Source organism: Triplophysa dalaica, chromosome 19 (genome assembly GCF_015846415.1).
Source record: "Triplophysa dalaica isolate WHDGS20190420 chromosome 19, ASM1584641v1, whole genome shotgun sequence".
Taxonomy (NCBI): Eukaryota; Metazoa; Chordata; class Actinopteri; order Cypriniformes; family Nemacheilidae; genus Triplophysa; species Triplophysa dalaica.
Window position 1 is genome coordinate 2,941,943 of NC_079560.1, and position 18,626 is coordinate 2,960,568.

Below are 18,626 nucleotides of genomic sequence, written 5' to 3' on the forward strand. Positions count from 1 at the left end.
AGTGTGTGTTGGTGTGTGAGTGTGTGTGTGTGTGTGGTAGCAGGATAAGTGGCTTGTCTGTGTAAGAGGTAAATCTTCTCCAGCAGCTGTTAACACAGTCTCAAGCTCTTATTCTATCATCTCGATCTGTTTCTGTGGCAGTCTCTTCTCTCTGTTTTCCCGGGTCATCAAAACTCCTCTGGGGACTCAAATGGCTCTTTGGTTCTGTGACTGAACAGTCGCATTCAATAATCTTGACAGCGCATGCTGCTCGGGTTGACCGGGCGCAATGATGCGAACGCACTTGTGTGTTGTATGCGATTCACAGACACATGATATGACTTTTCAAATCGGAACTGATTTAAAGCACAGGGCATCGCACGCCTGCTTACTTTGTAAAAGGCTACAGTAGAGACCTTGGCATCACACGCCCTGTCGGCCGTGAAGACATCCTGAATGCAACAAACTCACGCGGAAACAATGCTGGTGTGTGACGCTGGATAAATTCTCAGACGGCACATTTGAGTAAAAACACACAAACACAGGTTTTACCCTGCGAATCCGGAACACAAACACGCAAACACACACTGAAACCACACTGGGAACATTACCGACACCTTCTTCATCAGATCTGTCAGTTTTTAATTAAAATGAAATTAAAAGTGTGTTCGGAGCGAGACAGTGAGTCAGGCAAAGGATGAGGAGATTTTTCTGTACCTTCTCTCCCACCGCTCCTGGGTTTCCAATACCTCCCGGAGGACCCTGTGGTCCGTCAGCTCCTGGGGGTCCTGAGGGGCCTCTGGGACCGGGTGGGCCAGGGGGACCCTGAGAAGAACAGAGTGAGTTACTTTGAAATGAAATGAATCTCATTTCACCTTATTATTACTTTATAGATTGAAATAAAACGTACCATTTGACCGACATCACCGGTCTCTCCTTTCTCACCGGAGGGTCCAGGCAAACCCTGCGCACAACCCATTAAAACCAGTTTAAAACATGTACTAAAGCACACAAAATCTAATTTTCACAAACCTGATCCCAAGTATATTTAAAGGTGGTTGGAAATCTGTCTAGAATCAAATTTTCAGAAATTGTTCTCCGTCTTACCTGCACAAGTAGTTTTTCATCATATTATGTGTTGTGAATGTAAAATCATCCACTAATTCACTTCACCCACTCCCAAAAATCTAAGAATATAAAGCTATAAAGTGAAAAGTTCAGTTGTGTTTCATTCAGGTGTCTAAGAGGTTTCTTCTAAAATTTCTGAGGAGGGATATTATGTAGAGGTATTATTATCAAAATTTGGGTAAATTTGATGAGAAATGTTTATGATCTTCGATAATATTGACTTTTGATTGAAGACTTGACAAATCTGAGCTCAGTTTGAAACATTGTTGACATCTCTTCTGTAACTCTACTGAGTCATTCGTGAGATTTCTGACTCTCTTTCTCAGGAGAAATATGTGAGATGCTGAATACTGAAGCAAGTTTTCATTTGCTCTCCATTCAATCTCATTGATATCTTGGATAAATTATTCAGATGTTAAAAGAATTCTTATCTGCGATCTTTCTTTTTTGGGGGTTTTCTTGCATTCTGTGTATTGTGTATTCTTTGCAAAAATGTTTATTTTCCCATCGTTGCGAAGGAAGACATTTTGGGCATCATACTGACACCTACATCATTACCATAGCAACGGATATAAATACGGCATACTGGATTTTGACTGCTGGAACAAACTGATCTGATCATATTGTGTTTCTTTGCCAAATCTCACATTTCCTTAGGTCAAACTTACCCAAACGTACATCAACCCCAAACTAGAGACAATGACGATTTCTTTTTACATTTTTGTTTAAATTTTTGTTTTAACTTCTCAGGTATTAGCGCTCTGGCAGTGTTTTTGTTGCTGTCTACAAACCCTCCCCTCATCCTTTTTAAAGCTGCGCTGTTACTGAGATCAAAGCGCTTTTGCAAAATAACAATAACAACATTTCTGTCGCTTGCAACGAGGAATGTGAGGTCTAACATACTTTTGTGCATTAAAAGTTAAAGACGATAAAAAAAAGGTCAAGTTAAAAATACCATCCTTTAAGACTAAATTAAACAAGCCAAAACTGGAATATTAAATGTACGTTATAAATCTAAAATTCTGTGCGCTTGTCATCTCACCTGAAGGCCGACGGGTCCGGGTGGTCCCGGGAAACCTCGTGCACCCTCATCTCCCTTTTGCCCAAACAGACCTTGTTGACCTCTGGGACCGGGCTCTCCATCTGCACCCTGCATGAGGAAGTGACATCACTACCACCGTCTTCATCACAGGAAGACATAAGAAAGAGTACACATCAGAATACTTACAGAAGGACCGGGCTGACCCACAGGCCCCTGAGGACCGGTTGGCCCCGGAGGACCCTGAAACAGAATGAGAGGAATAGAGAACAAAGAGAAAGAATCAAGTAGCGATGATTACTCGTTGATTTTCATAACAAAGACAACATGTTTATTCATAAACGCACCCTGGGAAAACTAAACAAAGAACGCTTGTCATGAGAGATTTATCTGAGATGAACACACAAAGAGAAAGATGAATCCTTGCAGGCCTTCGTTGAATAAATTGCACCTTCGATGTCAATTGGGATGTAAATGTGAACCGTATATTCAGAGTGACTCACCTGCTCGCCCTTGTCACCTTTGCTTCCCTTCTGTCCTGGTTCTCCGATCTCTCCCTGTCACAAGAATACAGCATTTACATATATGCAAATAGTCACAATGTTAAAAGAAAACAATGGAAGAAACAGAACAGTTTTTGTGGAGTGTTGTATTATACTCCTCCCACAAAAAAGATTTTCTTCTGTACCTTATCACCATCTTCTCCCGGAGATCCGATGGGTCCAGCCGGACCCGGAAGTCCCACGGGTCCCTGAATACCATCTCTACCAGCTGGGCCTTGAGGTCCTTTCTCACCCTGATATGAGAGAGAGAGACAGAGAGAGAGAGAGAGAGGTTAAAGTTCAGGACTGCTTAACTCAACTAAAGAGAGATCTTTCATGAGGACAGGTCGTGGATCGGTAGGGTACTCACAGGTCCACCTTTCTCTCCAGCGGGGCCTGGGGGTCCCTGCGGTCCAGGTCGGCCATGCAGGCCAGTGGGACCAGCTGGGCCAGCCGGACCACGTTCACCAGGAGAACCCTGAGAGAAAAAATGTTATTATTAAAATGTAAACATTACAGCAGAACGGCAAGGACTCGCACATGGTCCTCATCCATCAATTGTCTGTTTTGATTAATTATTCATTTGTTTTAGAAAAATTCACATGGAGAGTCGACAGCGCAGCGTGCAGATAAAAAACACAAGCTTTTAATGCAGAAATAAATGCTGAGTGTGGGAATTATGGATTAGGCAGCTATGCATATGTTGACATTATATAAAATATCAGTACATCTAAATATTAATAGCCTTGATATCAAGAGTGCAGAGAGAGAGAGACCTTGATCTTCCATCACATGTAGCTAAATTGTATAACTTATACTACTTCTTTATTTTGTGATTTAATATGTTTACACGGCATATTTACACTTTATTTTTTTAAACGTGATTTTTATTTGTACACATTACTTGGACACATGAATTCTTTGTCAATAATTCAAATGTACAGTTTTTGTCATGCAGATAATGCACGACAAAACAAAATGGAGAGAGAGACGGGGTGAGAGAGAGAGTAAAAGACAGAGGTTGGATTGATAGTTTAACAAACACTTCACAGTCAAAGGTTACCAACTCCATCTTTTATATATTTCTTTCTATTGTGAAATAATAGTAGAATCTTATTTTTTATGTAAAATGTATGCAATTAAGGTTTTGGATATTATGACCGATACAAAATCAGTCATACGTGTCCAAACCTTTGACTGGAAGTGTAGATATGCAGTATATCATCTATATCATACATCTGTCTGCACTGAAACCACTATACTCACTGAAAAGCCAGTGTTTGGAGCATAACAATAAAAAAGAGAAAAGACAAGGTAAACCAGGTGAATAACAAGCAACGGTGAAAAGATAAACAAAAAAAGACAGACTATGTGTACTTACAGCAGGTCCGGGAGGACCAGGGGGTCCTTCACCTCCCTTCAAACCTGCTGATCCCTGCAAAGAGAAACACAAAACTACTGAATGAACACACACATTTCTTCATATGTGCCTGTACCACACTTTTAATGGTTACACAAGGGATGTTCTACTTATATCTGACAACAAACTTTAAAAGCTCCAGGTTAAAAACAAAAAGCTTGGAGAACTCTCGAGTGTCTATTATATAAAGTTTCCTAGATTCCTCCTTCAATGTAATTAAGAAATGATTCATCTGCCAGGCAATAAAATGAGATATCTGACTACTTAGAAAGTAAAAATGTGGAATTATTTATGTGCAGGTTTCATATGCAGTACCCACCATGGGACCTGGTAAACCTCGCTCGCCTGGGAATCCTCGTAGCCCTGGAGGTCCGTCCTTACCCGTTGGACCTGCCGGACCTGGATCTCCCTGTGATCATACAGAAGGGGTCATTGTGTTAAATGTTTTCATTGACATTGAGATTTGACCTATGGATGGATGGACGGTGTTGTTCGTACCTTCGCTCCCTCTTTGCCTGCAGGTCCAGGTAGACCCTGTTCACCGGGTGGTCCTGGGGGTCCAGGGTGGCCTCGCTCTCCCATTGGTCCTGTCTCACCAGTTGGTCCCTGAACAGAGAGGGAGAGACGGATTTATGAGTAATCGTATAATTAAACACTAGATGGGTTATTTCTATTTTTTCTATCTATTTTATTTGTAAATTCACACAGATTGAGTTTGATTTAATATACTGGACGTAATGTGAATAAATCTGTGCAATGTCATATTGGCAATTTATTGCCAGACGTTTTAGTAAACCTAACGCGTATGATTAAAATGTATGCATTTATTTAAGTAAATGTGTGTGTACTACAGATTTTTACTTACATTTTAGTGCACTACAAAGTTTACATTCAGTTACAGTTATAGCTTATTATGTAAAGTAGTTTTATGTATCTTTATGTAAACCAAATGTATTTTTTATACATATACATTGAAAATATCATACAATATTTAACCAAATTTTATTTGAAAAACTTAAAATGATTCCAGTTTATTGTTTTTGCACTTTTTAGAATTTTTGTTTAGCTTGAGTCACTAAATTAACTGAAAAAGAAAAAATAATATCAAATAAAATAGTTACAAACTTATAAAAAAACACAGCGAAATTCCTAATAACTAAAATAAATATAAAAACAAACTAATTAAATATTAGCTAGGTGCAAGTTTATATAGGCTAACTCTAAAGTACCGTGGTCCTCTGAGGCTGAACTTGATTTTTGGTTCATATTTGTTCATATTTAACCAAAATCAAAAGTCGGAGAGACAGTTTTTAGTCGGGTAGAGCAATTGAAAAGTCCAGAAAATGAAGAGTCCGCAGGTGCTTCAAAAACATCGGTGGATATGTAAATATGTTTGTGCAACAATGAGAGACATAATCATGTTATTTGTATCCATACGCATGATAGAACATGTGCGCTTAAAAATCCATATGTGTCTGTGTGTGGGTGGTTGTGTGGGTGTTTGAACCTGTGCCCATCTCAACACTTGCATAAAAACTAGAATATCATGATTGCTTATGAATATTTCATTACCCGCCAAGCACCATCATCTAACCGCGTAAACAAAAGCATGTCAGGAGAAAAATGTGTACAGCCTGACAAATGGCCCGTACGTGGCCTAATGGAACCATTATGAGTCCCCAATATTAACCTTAGGACAGACACCTTTAAGATAATCAAATGAGCAGGTGATGGCGGGGTATGGATTCATGAATATGAATGATGCTTCTTTGGCCTTTACCTGTGAAGTGTGTGTGTGCTCTTCTCTGAGTGCAAAAGAAAATGCTTCATGATGTTTTATTTTGGTGGATCTTAAATGCATCCCTGTCTTTATCGTCGATACAGTAATAAAGCTGCAACGTGTTGTAAAAGCATATTAAAAATGCATTTAATAAACAAAAGACCAAGAGCAAAGCAAACTAGAGAATACGGGTGCTGTTTGCCTATATAGCAGACACAATGCCTGCTTTAGCAATTGCTTTATGACTTTTAAACTCATTATTTATGCAAATATAATCTTCTGCAAAATATAAATGAGTATTTCTAGTAAAAAGAGAAGTTAAACTGAACCGCACTGAGAGATACGAGTTTCATTTTAAGGCCGTCCGCATCCACTCACCTGAGGTCCGACAACACCTGGGGGTCCGGGTGGTCCAGTTTTGCCTTGGAAACCCTAAAAAAAGGATCATGTAAGTCTTTATAGGTGTCTAAACGACATGTGAGGTGATATTAAACATCACTCACAGTTTCTCCTCTCTGGCCGGGGTGTCCGGGGAGCCCATCCTTTCCGGGAGGTCCCTGAAATCAAGAGAAAACAGGACGGATGAGAGGATGAAGATGTGTGATAGGTACAGAAACAATTGATTCTCATAATTGATTTCTTTTCTTGTTGGCACATACAGGTGGACCCTTGGGTCCGGGGAATCCAGTAGGTCCCTGCGGTCCCATCAGACCCTGTAAGAGATGACATTTATGGTTGTTAAACATCTCCTTCTTCATAAATCAATACTTTGAATCCATTACAACACAAAGAGAAAAGATTCGACGATCATTATACCGTACCCGTTCACCGGGTGGTCCTGGGGGGCCATCGCTTCCTGAGTTGCCCTGTGGAGAAAAAATCAAAAGGGTGAAAACCAAACTGAGCACTTGAAATGTTTGTAATTGAAGCGCAAAACGTCCATGCAAATGTGCTGCTTAATAATTTGTTTGAGTCCTTGAGGACATATCTGTTCAATTTGTTTCAGCTGAGTGCTGGAGAGAAACATTGCTTTATAATGTGATAGAAGGACCATAAGCTGCTACTCAAACTGACGAATCAGCTCTTAGTATTCATGGCACCACAAATGATGACAGACGTTTACAATTTCCAGTAATGAAGCCTGAGATGCTTTTGAGTGCATTAGCGGAAAGTCTCCAAACGAAGACGTTTGTGTGTTTAACGGAAAAAAGGTATATGGCAGGTTGATCCCATTGCATTGTGGGATACAGAACAGACAGACTCACCTTTGGTCCTGCTTTTCCTGTAGGTCCCCTCGGGCCTCTTTCTCCTCGAGGTCCCTAAAGAGACAAAATGATAAGAGGTCTGTGTGAGAAAGCGCTGTACGTAAAGCAGTGCTGTGTGGTGTTCTTAACCGCATCAATCGTTTGTTTTTGTCTTTTCTTTGTCGTCTTACCGTAGGTCCTCTCTGTCCCCGGGGTCCCGGCTTACCTGGTGTCCCCTATGCACAAGATAAAAATATATGATTAAACTTTTTTCAGATCGTCATTTTATTCGTCAGTTTCCTGTTAGTCAAGCATTCACCGTCATTTGAATACACGTTAAATATCATATTTCTCAACACTTCCTGTTCAATTTCTCTTTGGAGACATTTCAGCAATAAAAAAATATTTGCTTAATTGAAACAAAACCACATGCAACAACTTCCTTCAGCCTGATAGAAAATATTGAGATTAACTGAATTATCCGTGGAGCTAAGAACTGAACGTGTGTGTGTGATGGCCTAAGAGAATACAGGTTTTTTTTTATTATAATGTGTTTATGGAAGTGCAATGTCTTTCTAATGGCAGGCGGGCAGGCGGTGCTGCTCTCGGCTTAAATGTGCTGATGTACATCCCATAAAGCATGCAGTCAGAGAAGAGAGTTCACTCTCAGACTTTCCCCGCTTTTTGTTGCTCATAATGGCTTTGATAGCAGGCATGACTACACAAACACACACACACTGCAGCTCACAAAGCTGTTAGAAAACACTCCTGAACATCCATTACAATGTGCTGAAGAGTTTCAAAAGGACAGCACACACAATTCAGACATCATTAACTCACTTTCATAAAACAGACAATCAAAATCCAGCTGGAACTATATTTCTTAGTGAGGACTTTAAGCTAGTCTAAGTAAGATGCTAAAAGGGATAAGGATGTAAATGGATGTTAAATATTGATTTCAGTTGAAAGCGGACGCTGGCGATGAATCTACATTACAGTTTACCCAAAAATAAAAATTCTGTCATCATTTACTCGCCTTGGAGTTGTTTCAAATCTTTATAAATGTCTTTGTTCTGATGTACACTAACAAAGATATCTGGAAGAATGCTTGCAACCAAACAGTTCTTGGCAACCATTGACTTTCATATTAGGAAAAATGACAATGGTAGTCAAAGGTGCCCCAGAACTGTTTGCTTTACTACATTTTTCAAAATATCTCATTTTCCTTATTATGGTATTCAATGGTGGGCCAGGAAAGTCAGTGGCTAACATTTATCCAAATATATTCAAATGATGAATGTGTTCGTCAGAAACGTATATCGATTTGAAACAACTTGAGGGTGAGCAAATGAACACAGAATTTTCATTTTCCGGTGAACTGTTCCTTTAAATCCAATTAAATCTAATGAGTTATGTTTATAACAGTTGTTCAGTATTTAGCATTACGATGCATGGGTCTTTTTTTTCGTTTATACTGCAAAACAAGCAAAAATTATAACAACAAGACGAAAATAGCAAAACACATCATGGGAGAATATGGGGATAGCAAAAAGAAAGCGGTGGAGAACATATTTTTTCCTTTTACACACCCTTGTGCCTTTCTCTCCACTGGTTCCTTGGAATCCCTGGAATCCCTGAGAACCCTGCAATGAAAAGAGAGAGAGAGATTAAGTCACAAGTCCATCAAAGCATAGAGAGAGAGGGATATAAGGAGGAGAAGAGAAGAAAAGTGCTGTTACAGCAGTGCATGCTGGGTCACGGTCAGACGGAAAGCTAACACCAGATGGCATTATGGGTAAATCCACTTAGCTTTGATCAAAAAGTTCAAACATGTCTGCCTTCCAACTCCACTCTAATGCTTGCGCACACACACCCTTGTACCAATATCAATACTCGCTTTGCATGCTGGGTAATCACAGGCAATCTAGTATATTTACCTTGGGGCCTTGTCTTCCTGGATAACCGGGCAACCCTGGCACACCAAGCTTACCCTAAAACAAAAACACACAATTTAATTTGTCAAGATAATAGCGGATAAAGGTTACGGACAAATAAAAACAGTTTTTCTTGTTATTTAACATAAAAGCACTATAAATGAAACACTGCAGTGTTAAAATCAGGCAGTACTTAAGTAGTTTGATTTTCCAAGGTACTGAATGATATGCATATTTCATAAAATGTCGAAAATTATTAATGGTTCTAGATGGTGTCCTTAAGGTATCCTTAAAAAATCTGTGTCAAACTCACCTTCTCTCCTGACGACCCGAGGGGTCCGGGGTCTCCAGGGAGACCGCCTCTTCCTTTGGGTCCTTCCGGTCCATCCTCACCTCTGGGCCCAGCAGGTCCAAGTTCTCCCTAAACAACCAAACAAAAGGTCAAAACCAAGTGAACTTTCTACTTCAATACTTTAAGAATCGAGGCAGGAAGGAGTTTAATATTAAAAGTGATCTTTAGAGGCGAAAAAAACAGAACAAATCGCTAGTTGTATACTTTTCGATTTAGTGTGAATATCGTAAAAGACCAAGAAATAAACACCCCCAAAACAAATAACAGCAAATGATCGATCGGTTCAGTCTTAATAGAACCAAACCTCTTTACCTACAAATAAGTGAGAATTGATAAAAAGGTGGTAAAAATCTCACCCGATCTCCTTTGATGCCCATATCTCCCTTAAATCCAGGAAAACCATCTTCTCCCTAAAAGAAAAAGAGATGTTGAGATTAATATTTGACACAGAGACACCTATAAAGATTCTTTCACATATAATACCAGTTTTTTTTTGACAAATGCAGAGGTACCGATCTCCATGGCAACTGCTATTTGTGCTGTTTGCGGTCTGATTTTATGTTTTTTTTCTGCCAGGATAAAACTTTTTTAACGACCAGAGCGATAGGGTTCTAAACATCCATCTCAAGAGAATTGTATGGCTTCCATATTCAGATGCAGAAATGAAAGATTAATGGCACAGGAAGAGTGCATTAGCCGTCTCACACACACACAACGGCTTATATCTATACAGACACTAAAAATAACACTAACACACGTACACACACACACTAAAATTACCTTGTCACCCTTGTGTCCTTTCAGCCCACGGACTCCATCAGCACCCTGCGGATATAACAAAGAGATATAAGAAAGAGTAAGCTGCCTACCAAGTCGACATGCTTCCAAGGCAACAATGTAACGGATATGTAACCTCACAAATGATCTGAAACATGTTGTTTATACTACACAATACAAAAATGTAAGATGCAACCCAAGGTTATTTTAGTTGACTATTTTAATTGACATGTTGCCTAAAAAATAAACTGAGCACTATAATTATAATAATAAACAAAAACTGAAATAAAAAATTCATAATCTTATAAAGCAACATAACAAATCAACAAATAAATTATAAAAAGACAAAAGCATACAGCAAAATTGCTAAAACTTTAACTAAAATTAATATAAAAACATAGGCCAGGTTTCATAAACATGGCTTAGTTTAAGCCAGTATGCTTTGGTTAAATTAAGATGTTTATTTCCCTTTTATAAAAATACTTTAGAAGAAAACGTTACTGGTGTGCGTCTTGACACAAAACAATGCAACTCATATATTTTAAGATATTTTTGGGCAAGTTATATTAAGTTAAGGCAGGTCACACATTCATTTTAGTCTGCGACTAGTCTTAAGCCTTGTCTGTGAAACTGGGCCTCAAAGTCTGAAATAAAACTTTAAATAAAAAGCATATTTGAAACATTAATACAACAAAATAAAACTAAAATCAAAACTATAACTATGCTGCAACCACAAACATGCATCGCACATGAATGTTAAAACATTAACATCTTAACCACACAACGTCAGAATTACACTAATATCCACAAATGACCGGATTCATGACTTCTGCTATGACTAGTAAGATGCAAATGAGGATTTACAACACCCACCTTTACACCTCTAGATCCAGGATACCCAATCGGGCCCTGAGAACCAATTGGTCCCTGAAAAACACAAAAAGAAACTTTATATACTTCATTTAACTCACAAAGTCTGAATTTACATTTGTAAAAGAGAATTGTCATTAGAAAAGGCACTAAGGATTAATATATGTACCAAGTGTCCTTTCTCTCCGGAAGGCCCTTCTTTTCCAGGGTGACCCTGAGTTCAGATGACAAAGAGACATTGCCAGTTAAATCATAATAATTAGAGATGCAACGAGACGAGATGAGCGAATCTGAACAATGTGCATCTGTGAAGCTGGAAATGAGACCGCGATTGCTATGATTATAAACACAATAAGCATTAAATCTCTATGATGTGCATGAAGAATTGAGGTTGAGTGTGTTTGCGCGTGTAAATTGGTGTATTTCTAGGTCTCACCGGAGGTCCGTCGGCTCCTGGCATTCCCGCTAAACCCGGCTTTCCAGTGGGGCCCTAATGAGAGGAAAACCAACATATCCCATTACCCACATCCAGCTTTTATCTATGTAAGTGCTTCTATAGTTCATGGGTTTGATCCTCAGGAAACACGCAAGCAGACAGAATAAAATGCATTAATGCAAATGTATCTTCACCTTCTCTCCTGGAGGTCCAATTGCTCCCTGAGGACCTGAAAGTCCCTGCGGAAGGATGGAGAGGATGGAGTTAAAGCATTTTGGTTGGAGGAAATAAACCGGGGGCGGGTTAGATGGGGTGAAAGTGGGCGTGATCTGTTTACCTGAGCTCCGGGATTGCCTTGCTGTCCAGGTGGGCCGGGCTCACCTTGAGGTCCCTGATGTTTGAAAAAAGAAAAATGAATAATATGTGTGCGTTTGTTAATAAAAACTTTGTGCGTGTATTACACTTACAATGTTTCCTTTAGGTCCTGGATGACCGTCCATTCCAGTCACACCCTGCAGATAAAGAGCAATAAATCAAATCAGAATCAATCAAAATTAATATGACCGTCTCCTTTCTAGCTTTAATAGATTTTTTTTAATGAAAACGAAGGCAATTAATTAAGTAAGCGATAGAATAAACTACATGAAAGCTCTTAAAACACAATGAATCTAATGAATTGATTCAGAGAAAGTTTGTACTCACAGGAACTCCTGGGGGTCCCTGGGGTCCTTTGGGGCCCAGCAAACCACGAGGACCCTGACGAAGAGAAAGAGCCGTGACTGTGTTTACTCATTTATAAATGCCATTGTTCAAATGCCCTAATTATACATGATTCATTCGGGCTGGAACACAAGGGACTAAAAGTGGGGCTTATGAAGAAAAACCACATGCAATTTTTCTCATTTTAAAAATGACGTAACATAACAACAGTGTTATCAAACTAAATTAGATAATAGTAAAAAACGTCTTTAATGTGGAATGTGGAAAATCAGAATGCACCATCATACCAGAAAAATAGAAATGCTCATTTGATCTGAATGGTGAACGTGGAGCGCCCCCTGGTGAACAGGATCTAAAACTGCAATATTCTATCTACTGTAGTGCGTGAATTGACTAAACCTGCTTTCTTCTCTGTCTTGGCCTTTTTGCTCCCCAACTTATATCTCTTACTGTTTTTCTCACTTTGTATCTCATAACTTCTAGATTGAAAACTTTGGGACATTTGAATAACCCACGAATATGATGAACCTGTCTATTATCTATAACGATTGACGGAGGATAGGGATCATGCTGAAAAAAACAAAGGAAAAGACAAACTCACCGACTCTCCAGGGAGACCCCTGGGTCCGACCTCGCCATCATCGCCCTGAAATACCAGAAATATTTTTATACAAATAACATGAATGGTGAATACAATGTAAATGATTCAAATAAAACAACAAGATATCGTACTCTTTCTCCATCCTCTCCTGAAGGTCCTGGTGGTCCTTGAGGGCCAGACTCACCCTAGAATAACCACAAAGGCGCACTTATTATTACTTCACATTCATGAAAGATATCAAAGAAATGTCTTACAATAGTAACAGGTCCTTCCGAGTGACACCCTCATACATTCACAAGTTGTTTTATTTTAAGCTGTTAACAAGCAGAAGTGTTTACCCTGTGGCCCTTTTCACCGGGCAAACCAGCTAGACCGTCGAATCCTCTGTCACCCTGTGAAGCACATAGATTGTGTGAAAACAGTTTAACTGTGATTTAAAACAATTCATTTGACAGCCAAATTTTTTGTAAGGGAATTAAACCCCATAACAGGTTTACAATAAACAGTTCAAGTTTACCTTCGGTCCGGTCTGTCCGGGCATTCCTCTGGCTCCATCTGATCCGGATCGACCCTAAAGAAGAAACACAGAAAACATTATTCAATCATTTCAATATTGATACTTCATCTGAGACTCAGTTTATGGTCTGGTAGTTTTTAGACGGATGTAAGCTTACCCTTCTACCTGGCTTTCCAGGTGGACCTAGGGATCCCGTTGGACCACGGGTACCCTGAAACATATCCAGACATCAGAACAGCTCTATGCTGCATTTTTATCGGTTTTAGAGCTTATTGTCACCTAAGTGAGCCTGGACCGCAAAACCAGTTTTAAAGCACGGGAATATTTGTGGCAAAAGCAGAAAAAACATTGTATGGGTCAAAAGATAGACAGCGTTAAAACAAACCTGTTTCTTCTTAGCAATGGCCTGCTACAGCGCCTCAACAACTTTAAAGGTATATCTAAATTTTTTTTTAGCCTAACAATCACCAATGGAAAGTGTATTTTTCAGCTTTCGTGTGATTGTAAATCTCAATTTCAAAAGATGTACCCATAAGACTGGTTTTGTTCTCCAGGGTCCCCTATAATCTGTACAAAAGAGGTCCTGTCGATTATGTCTGCGTGGCATAAATACATTTTAGGAAATTTTATGATGGCCTTACCTGAGGTCCTGCCTCTCCAGACTCTCCTTTCAGTCCAGCCACACCAGGAGGACCCTGGGAACAAAAAGCACATTTTTATTACATATATCAAAATGACAAAGTAAAAAAAAGCTGTTTTAGACACATTTCGACAGACAGACACATAGTCATACCAGAGGACCGGAACGGCCCGTCAATCCCATTGGTCCGGTTGGACCTCTCATTGCCAGCTTTATAGAAAGACAGACAAATTAGTGTGGGTCATCTTCATCACAACAACAAAATTTCTTATAACAGTTAAACAAACTAAATTATGTCTATTTGTATAATATAAATATACATAACAAAAATATATACAAACGTAGAAAGGTTTGGGTGAGTTTTAAGGGATAGAATGCAGTCCATACAGTGTAAAAGTCTTTAAAAGTGTGTTTGTGTGCGCGTCATACCCTGGCCTGCTGCATGATGGCTTGCATTTGAGCCTCTTGAGCAGAAGCAGCAGGACCCTTCGAGTCTCCTCCGGAACTCATGCGGAACTACAGAGAGACACACATCCATAACACATCAGATGAAGAGTGTAAGATTAAAAATAAACAAAGACTTAAAAACAGTACCTCCATGAACTATGTGTGTGAAATAGTATAGAAAACAATTGTGATTGTGAGCTTAAATATCTTTGGCAGTTTAAACCGACATTGAGTAACCAGATATTTATGTCTGCATGTGTGAGTCAAATTATTCAGTGACGCCATCTGGTGGCTCAACACTGTCACTACACGTTTATGAGCAGAAATGCTGGTTGAAATGCAATATAAATCTTTTTGACTTCAAGGCCTGTTCACTGTCCATAACAATATTCGTAGATTTACAGATTTTACCCAATGAAATATTACAGAGCTCAAAATAACTAAAAAGAGGTTTATTTGTAACAAGATAACCAAAGACTAAGACATCTTGATTTGTGGTCGTTTTAGCTTATTTCAATGCGTGTTTTGTCTTATTTTAAACCGTTTTAAGCCATCTTGAGAATGTACAAAACAGCACAGACATGATGATTTTTCGAGTGTTGTTCAAGAACATCTGTGCTCGACATGGAAACACGCCAGAATAACAGTCTACTGAAATGCACTGCGATGTTTATACACGTTTCAGTATCAGAATCTGTGCGGTAAAATATATTGAAGTAACAGCTGGGAAAGAGGAAATTTGGAAAAGTAGACTAAACCAGCCTGTGATTGATCGAGAAGATTATAGCAGCAAAGGGACATTACGTTTCTGTGACTCTGACATTATGATCAGTGTTGAAGCACTTGGTTCACATTATACGGTCCACATTCAATCCGAAACAGAGAATAGCTGTGAATAACTTATTCTCTAGCGATAAAAGGGGGACAGACAATAATTCAGCAGCTTGACAATAATAGTTTGATTGGAATGATGTATCTATATGAATTCACCTGCGTCACGCTAAAAGATGAGTCCCTAGATGTGACGTGTGCCATTTCAACAAATCTGTCATCATTTTTCATTATAATGAAATGTGAGAGTTTAACTGATAACTCTGCTCAGAATTACTTACAGGCAACATCAGAACAGTCCCTGGAGGTCCTGGAAGACCATCAGCACCAGGTAGACCAGATCGACCAGGAAGACCCTTTCAAAACACCAAAGCATTGTGGGTAATGCATTAAAAAGGCATCATGAAAATATGTTTCAATCCATAGACTGAAAATACACACATATGATGAAGTTTACTTTTAGATTTTTTCTGTTGTGGCGCTTTTACATGACATATTTTCCCACCCAAATTCACATTAAAGTAATACTGCATATTTTGGGGGGGTTAAATATACTGTTTAAGTTCTTACAACAGAGCATGGGCCACAAATGTAGCGTACCTACACCAACAATTCTGTTACAAATGTACTTTTTGTACAAAAAACATATAAATAATCAAATATATCATTAAAATGATATGCTCTTTTTTCTGCATCACACTGTTAAATTGATATATTTTGCATTCTGTTCGCTTTTGGATTTTAGGACAGAAACATGACCCTTACATTTCTTTACAGATTTAATTTAGCCAGCAATTCACTCTGTAAACCATTCAGCAGATCTGGACATTTTCCAGAACACAATTTGCCGAATGTGTTGCAGAATGCATATCTATGCTTGTTACTGTTGTCACGGTTACCTACCCTCTCACCAGGCTCTCCGGAGCCTCCCGGGGGTCCAGACGAACCTGGAGGACCAGGGAGACCCTAGAATGACACAAAGGTACTGTAAGAAACGCACAAAATCCATCACAACACACAGACCTGGGTGTTAGTCCAGTGAGCTTAGTAATGTCACTGTTGGACTTCATTACTGTATGTAGCCCTACAGATCAATCCATCTGACACAAGATCTGCTTTATATAAGTACAGAAAATCAATAATGAAACTGAATAAACATCAAATATTACTGTCCCATGAATATTAATGACATGAAATCATTGTGTCAATTTTATAATCTCGTTTTATTTTCTTATAGCATCTAGAAAATCCAGTCCGGTCTAAACTGGTCTTACTCAGTCTAGTTTAACTCCACATTATGCTCAACTTGCCAAAATAGATCCTGGGCTCTAGTTAAAATTGTTTTGCAAACACTAAATAACACATAAACATTACATGTGGACACACAAACAAAAGTAGACTTACCGTGGGACCCTCTGGACCAGGTGGTCCTTCGACCAGCATCCCCTATAAGGACACAAACATATTAACACATGTTCCAAATTGGAAATTTAAAGGATGAGACCATAAAACCTCTGATGATGTTCAAGCCTAAACATCCTTATTTAATTTATTTTTTACATCTTTCTTAGTTTACGAAGCATGTGTCTGTAGATTGAAATGGTGTGTGTGTGTGTGTTTGGTCTCTTAGCTGTAGGTCGCTGTAATGACTGTAGCAAACATCAGACTGAGGAAGTCTGTTTAAGTGCTGATATCTGTTTCTCATGGCTCAGACTTTTTATGAAACATTTGAGACGATCCTCTACACAGACTGAACATTCCAGAAAGCTGCAGATATTTTGCACTTTTTGCGCATTCACATTGTGCGGGTACTGTAATGATAGTAAGACTTTTATTTTGATACTTGGAAATGACTGATTTCTATGACAATCACAAAACATTTCTACACGGTTTCATTGATGATTACAGTACACTTGGTGCATACTATATTAGTTAATCATATTACTATATTAGTCATTTTACCATGGTAAAAGAAGGTTATCTAGAGTTTAAACACTCACTGGATTTCCCCTTCTAATCACATGGAAACTCTTGTGATGAAGAAAGCTCTATGTTTGGCCTTCTCATCCCTCACTGATTACAGAAAGTCCACCAAAGCATGTGATTTACGTATGAAGTGTTCACACACCCTATAAACTGTGACCCACTGTACAAGATATGTTGTCTGGATAGCATCAGTTATGTTCAAATGCTAATTGAAATGTGCAGCTTGCATGAGTTGCATCACAAACACAACAGTGCAATTATCCTAAATAAAACAAAGAATTATGAACTGCAGTCACAAAGAGCCTTTGAACTTAGCAGGCTTACGAAAGATCTAGAGCAGGGGGTTTCAAACTTTATTATTCCAGGGACCCTCGAATATGACAACTTTTGTGAAGGGGCCCCCTTTCTGAAATACATCGATATTCATAAAATAAGAGACCGTTTCAAAATTATTTTCAGTTTTTCTGAATTTAGTATTTATAGGTAGTGGTTAGGTAAAATGATCATTTTCGTCATCGTCTGGTCTAAACTAAAACCTGGTGTAAATCAAAAGCCGCAATATTTTTTTGTTATTTAAAGAGCGTGTTAGTAATATACGAAAATATTGTATACCAGATATTGATAAAGATTACTATTACGTGCATAAAGATAAAAATCCGCCTTGTCCTGCAGATGTCACTCCTGAGGTTTGATTTTGTATCCAATTTTTTTTGAGCGGCCATATAGTATGTGTGATATAATAAAGACTACATAATAAATAAGTGACTACACATAATGTTGGATGTATAAACCCGAAGAGAAAAAAATGCAATTCAAATGTATTCGTACTTTAGCACAATAATTCTTGTTTTAAAGAATACTGCCTTACTGCACTCCAGGGAATGAAATAAAGAAAACAGTAGTGAGGAAAAACTCGCTAGAAAGATAACAAACAAAAATAAACCGTTCTGCAAAGAAGAGGACGCCTTGTTTTGGAAAAGAAGAGCAAAAATACATACAAAGTAGACACTGTCTGTTTAAAAACTGTAATGTGAAAGTTTGCAAAAAGAAATGTGATTTGAACAGGTTTCTTCTCTCCAAAACATATGGTTTCCCTTCATCAAACCCGACTGGTCGGGATCTGTGTGTTTGTCTCTTTGAAACAGGGCTGATCTGACTCTTACCTGACGTTGAAATAATACTGACCTCCTTATTGATCTGAAGACCTCTCTCACCCTAAAAAATCCTCTCCATCCTCTGGTCTCTTTCTATACTGTAACGTCCATCAACTTTTAGATCATTCAAAATAAACCCAGATGTCCTCTAAGACCTGCCATGCTCTCATGCTGTTAAGCAAATCAGAAATACGAACACACACACACATATAGGCCCAAACACACACAT

The 18,626-nt window shown here is 38.7% G+C and overlaps 1 protein-coding gene across 2 annotated transcripts in view; it reads right to left on the bottom strand.

The window, feature by feature from the left end:
* Positions 1 to 18,626, bottom strand: part of col5a1 (procollagen, type V, alpha 1) — a 67,658-nt gene that overhangs the window by 12,839 nt on the left and 36,193 nt on the right. For both annotated transcript variants that reach the window (XM_056732040.1, XM_056732039.1), the window contains exons 10-48: positions 16,662 to 16,703; positions 16,161 to 16,223; positions 15,539 to 15,613; positions 14,409 to 14,495; positions 14,133 to 14,189; positions 13,981 to 14,034; positions 13,497 to 13,550; positions 13,340 to 13,393; positions 13,161 to 13,214; positions 12,954 to 13,007; positions 12,823 to 12,867; positions 12,204 to 12,257; positions 11,969 to 12,013; positions 11,839 to 11,892; positions 11,696 to 11,740; positions 11,502 to 11,555; positions 11,235 to 11,279; positions 11,069 to 11,122; positions 10,199 to 10,243; positions 9,775 to 9,828; positions 9,380 to 9,487; positions 9,070 to 9,123; positions 8,722 to 8,775; positions 7,324 to 7,368; positions 7,154 to 7,207; positions 6,710 to 6,754; positions 6,548 to 6,601; positions 6,392 to 6,445; positions 6,267 to 6,320; positions 4,607 to 4,714; positions 4,428 to 4,517; positions 4,070 to 4,123; positions 3,059 to 3,166; positions 2,835 to 2,942; positions 2,650 to 2,703; positions 2,336 to 2,389; positions 2,150 to 2,257; positions 890 to 943; positions 697 to 804 (exon numbers count right to left, since the gene is read on the bottom strand). In XM_056732040.1, the coding sequence (XP_056588018.1) occupies positions 697 to 804; positions 890 to 943; positions 2,150 to 2,257; positions 2,336 to 2,389; positions 2,650 to 2,703; positions 2,835 to 2,942; positions 3,059 to 3,166; positions 4,070 to 4,123; positions 4,428 to 4,517; positions 4,607 to 4,714; positions 6,267 to 6,320; positions 6,392 to 6,445; positions 6,548 to 6,601; positions 6,710 to 6,754; positions 7,154 to 7,207; positions 7,324 to 7,368; positions 8,722 to 8,775; positions 9,070 to 9,123; positions 9,380 to 9,487; positions 9,775 to 9,828; positions 10,199 to 10,243; positions 11,069 to 11,122; positions 11,235 to 11,279; positions 11,502 to 11,555; positions 11,696 to 11,740; positions 11,839 to 11,892; positions 11,969 to 12,013; positions 12,204 to 12,257; positions 12,823 to 12,867; positions 12,954 to 13,007; positions 13,161 to 13,214; positions 13,340 to 13,393; positions 13,497 to 13,550; positions 13,981 to 14,034; positions 14,133 to 14,189; positions 14,409 to 14,495; positions 15,539 to 15,613; positions 16,161 to 16,223; positions 16,662 to 16,703 (2,457 nt within the window). The remainder of the gene's footprint in view (positions 1 to 696; positions 805 to 889; positions 944 to 2,149; positions 2,258 to 2,335; positions 2,390 to 2,649; positions 2,704 to 2,834; positions 2,943 to 3,058; positions 3,167 to 4,069; positions 4,124 to 4,427; positions 4,518 to 4,606; positions 4,715 to 6,266; positions 6,321 to 6,391; positions 6,446 to 6,547; positions 6,602 to 6,709; positions 6,755 to 7,153; positions 7,208 to 7,323; positions 7,369 to 8,721; positions 8,776 to 9,069; positions 9,124 to 9,379; positions 9,488 to 9,774; positions 9,829 to 10,198; positions 10,244 to 11,068; positions 11,123 to 11,234; positions 11,280 to 11,501; positions 11,556 to 11,695; positions 11,741 to 11,838; positions 11,893 to 11,968; positions 12,014 to 12,203; positions 12,258 to 12,822; positions 12,868 to 12,953; positions 13,008 to 13,160; positions 13,215 to 13,339; positions 13,394 to 13,496; positions 13,551 to 13,980; positions 14,035 to 14,132; positions 14,190 to 14,408; positions 14,496 to 15,538; positions 15,614 to 16,160; positions 16,224 to 16,661; positions 16,704 to 18,626) is intronic.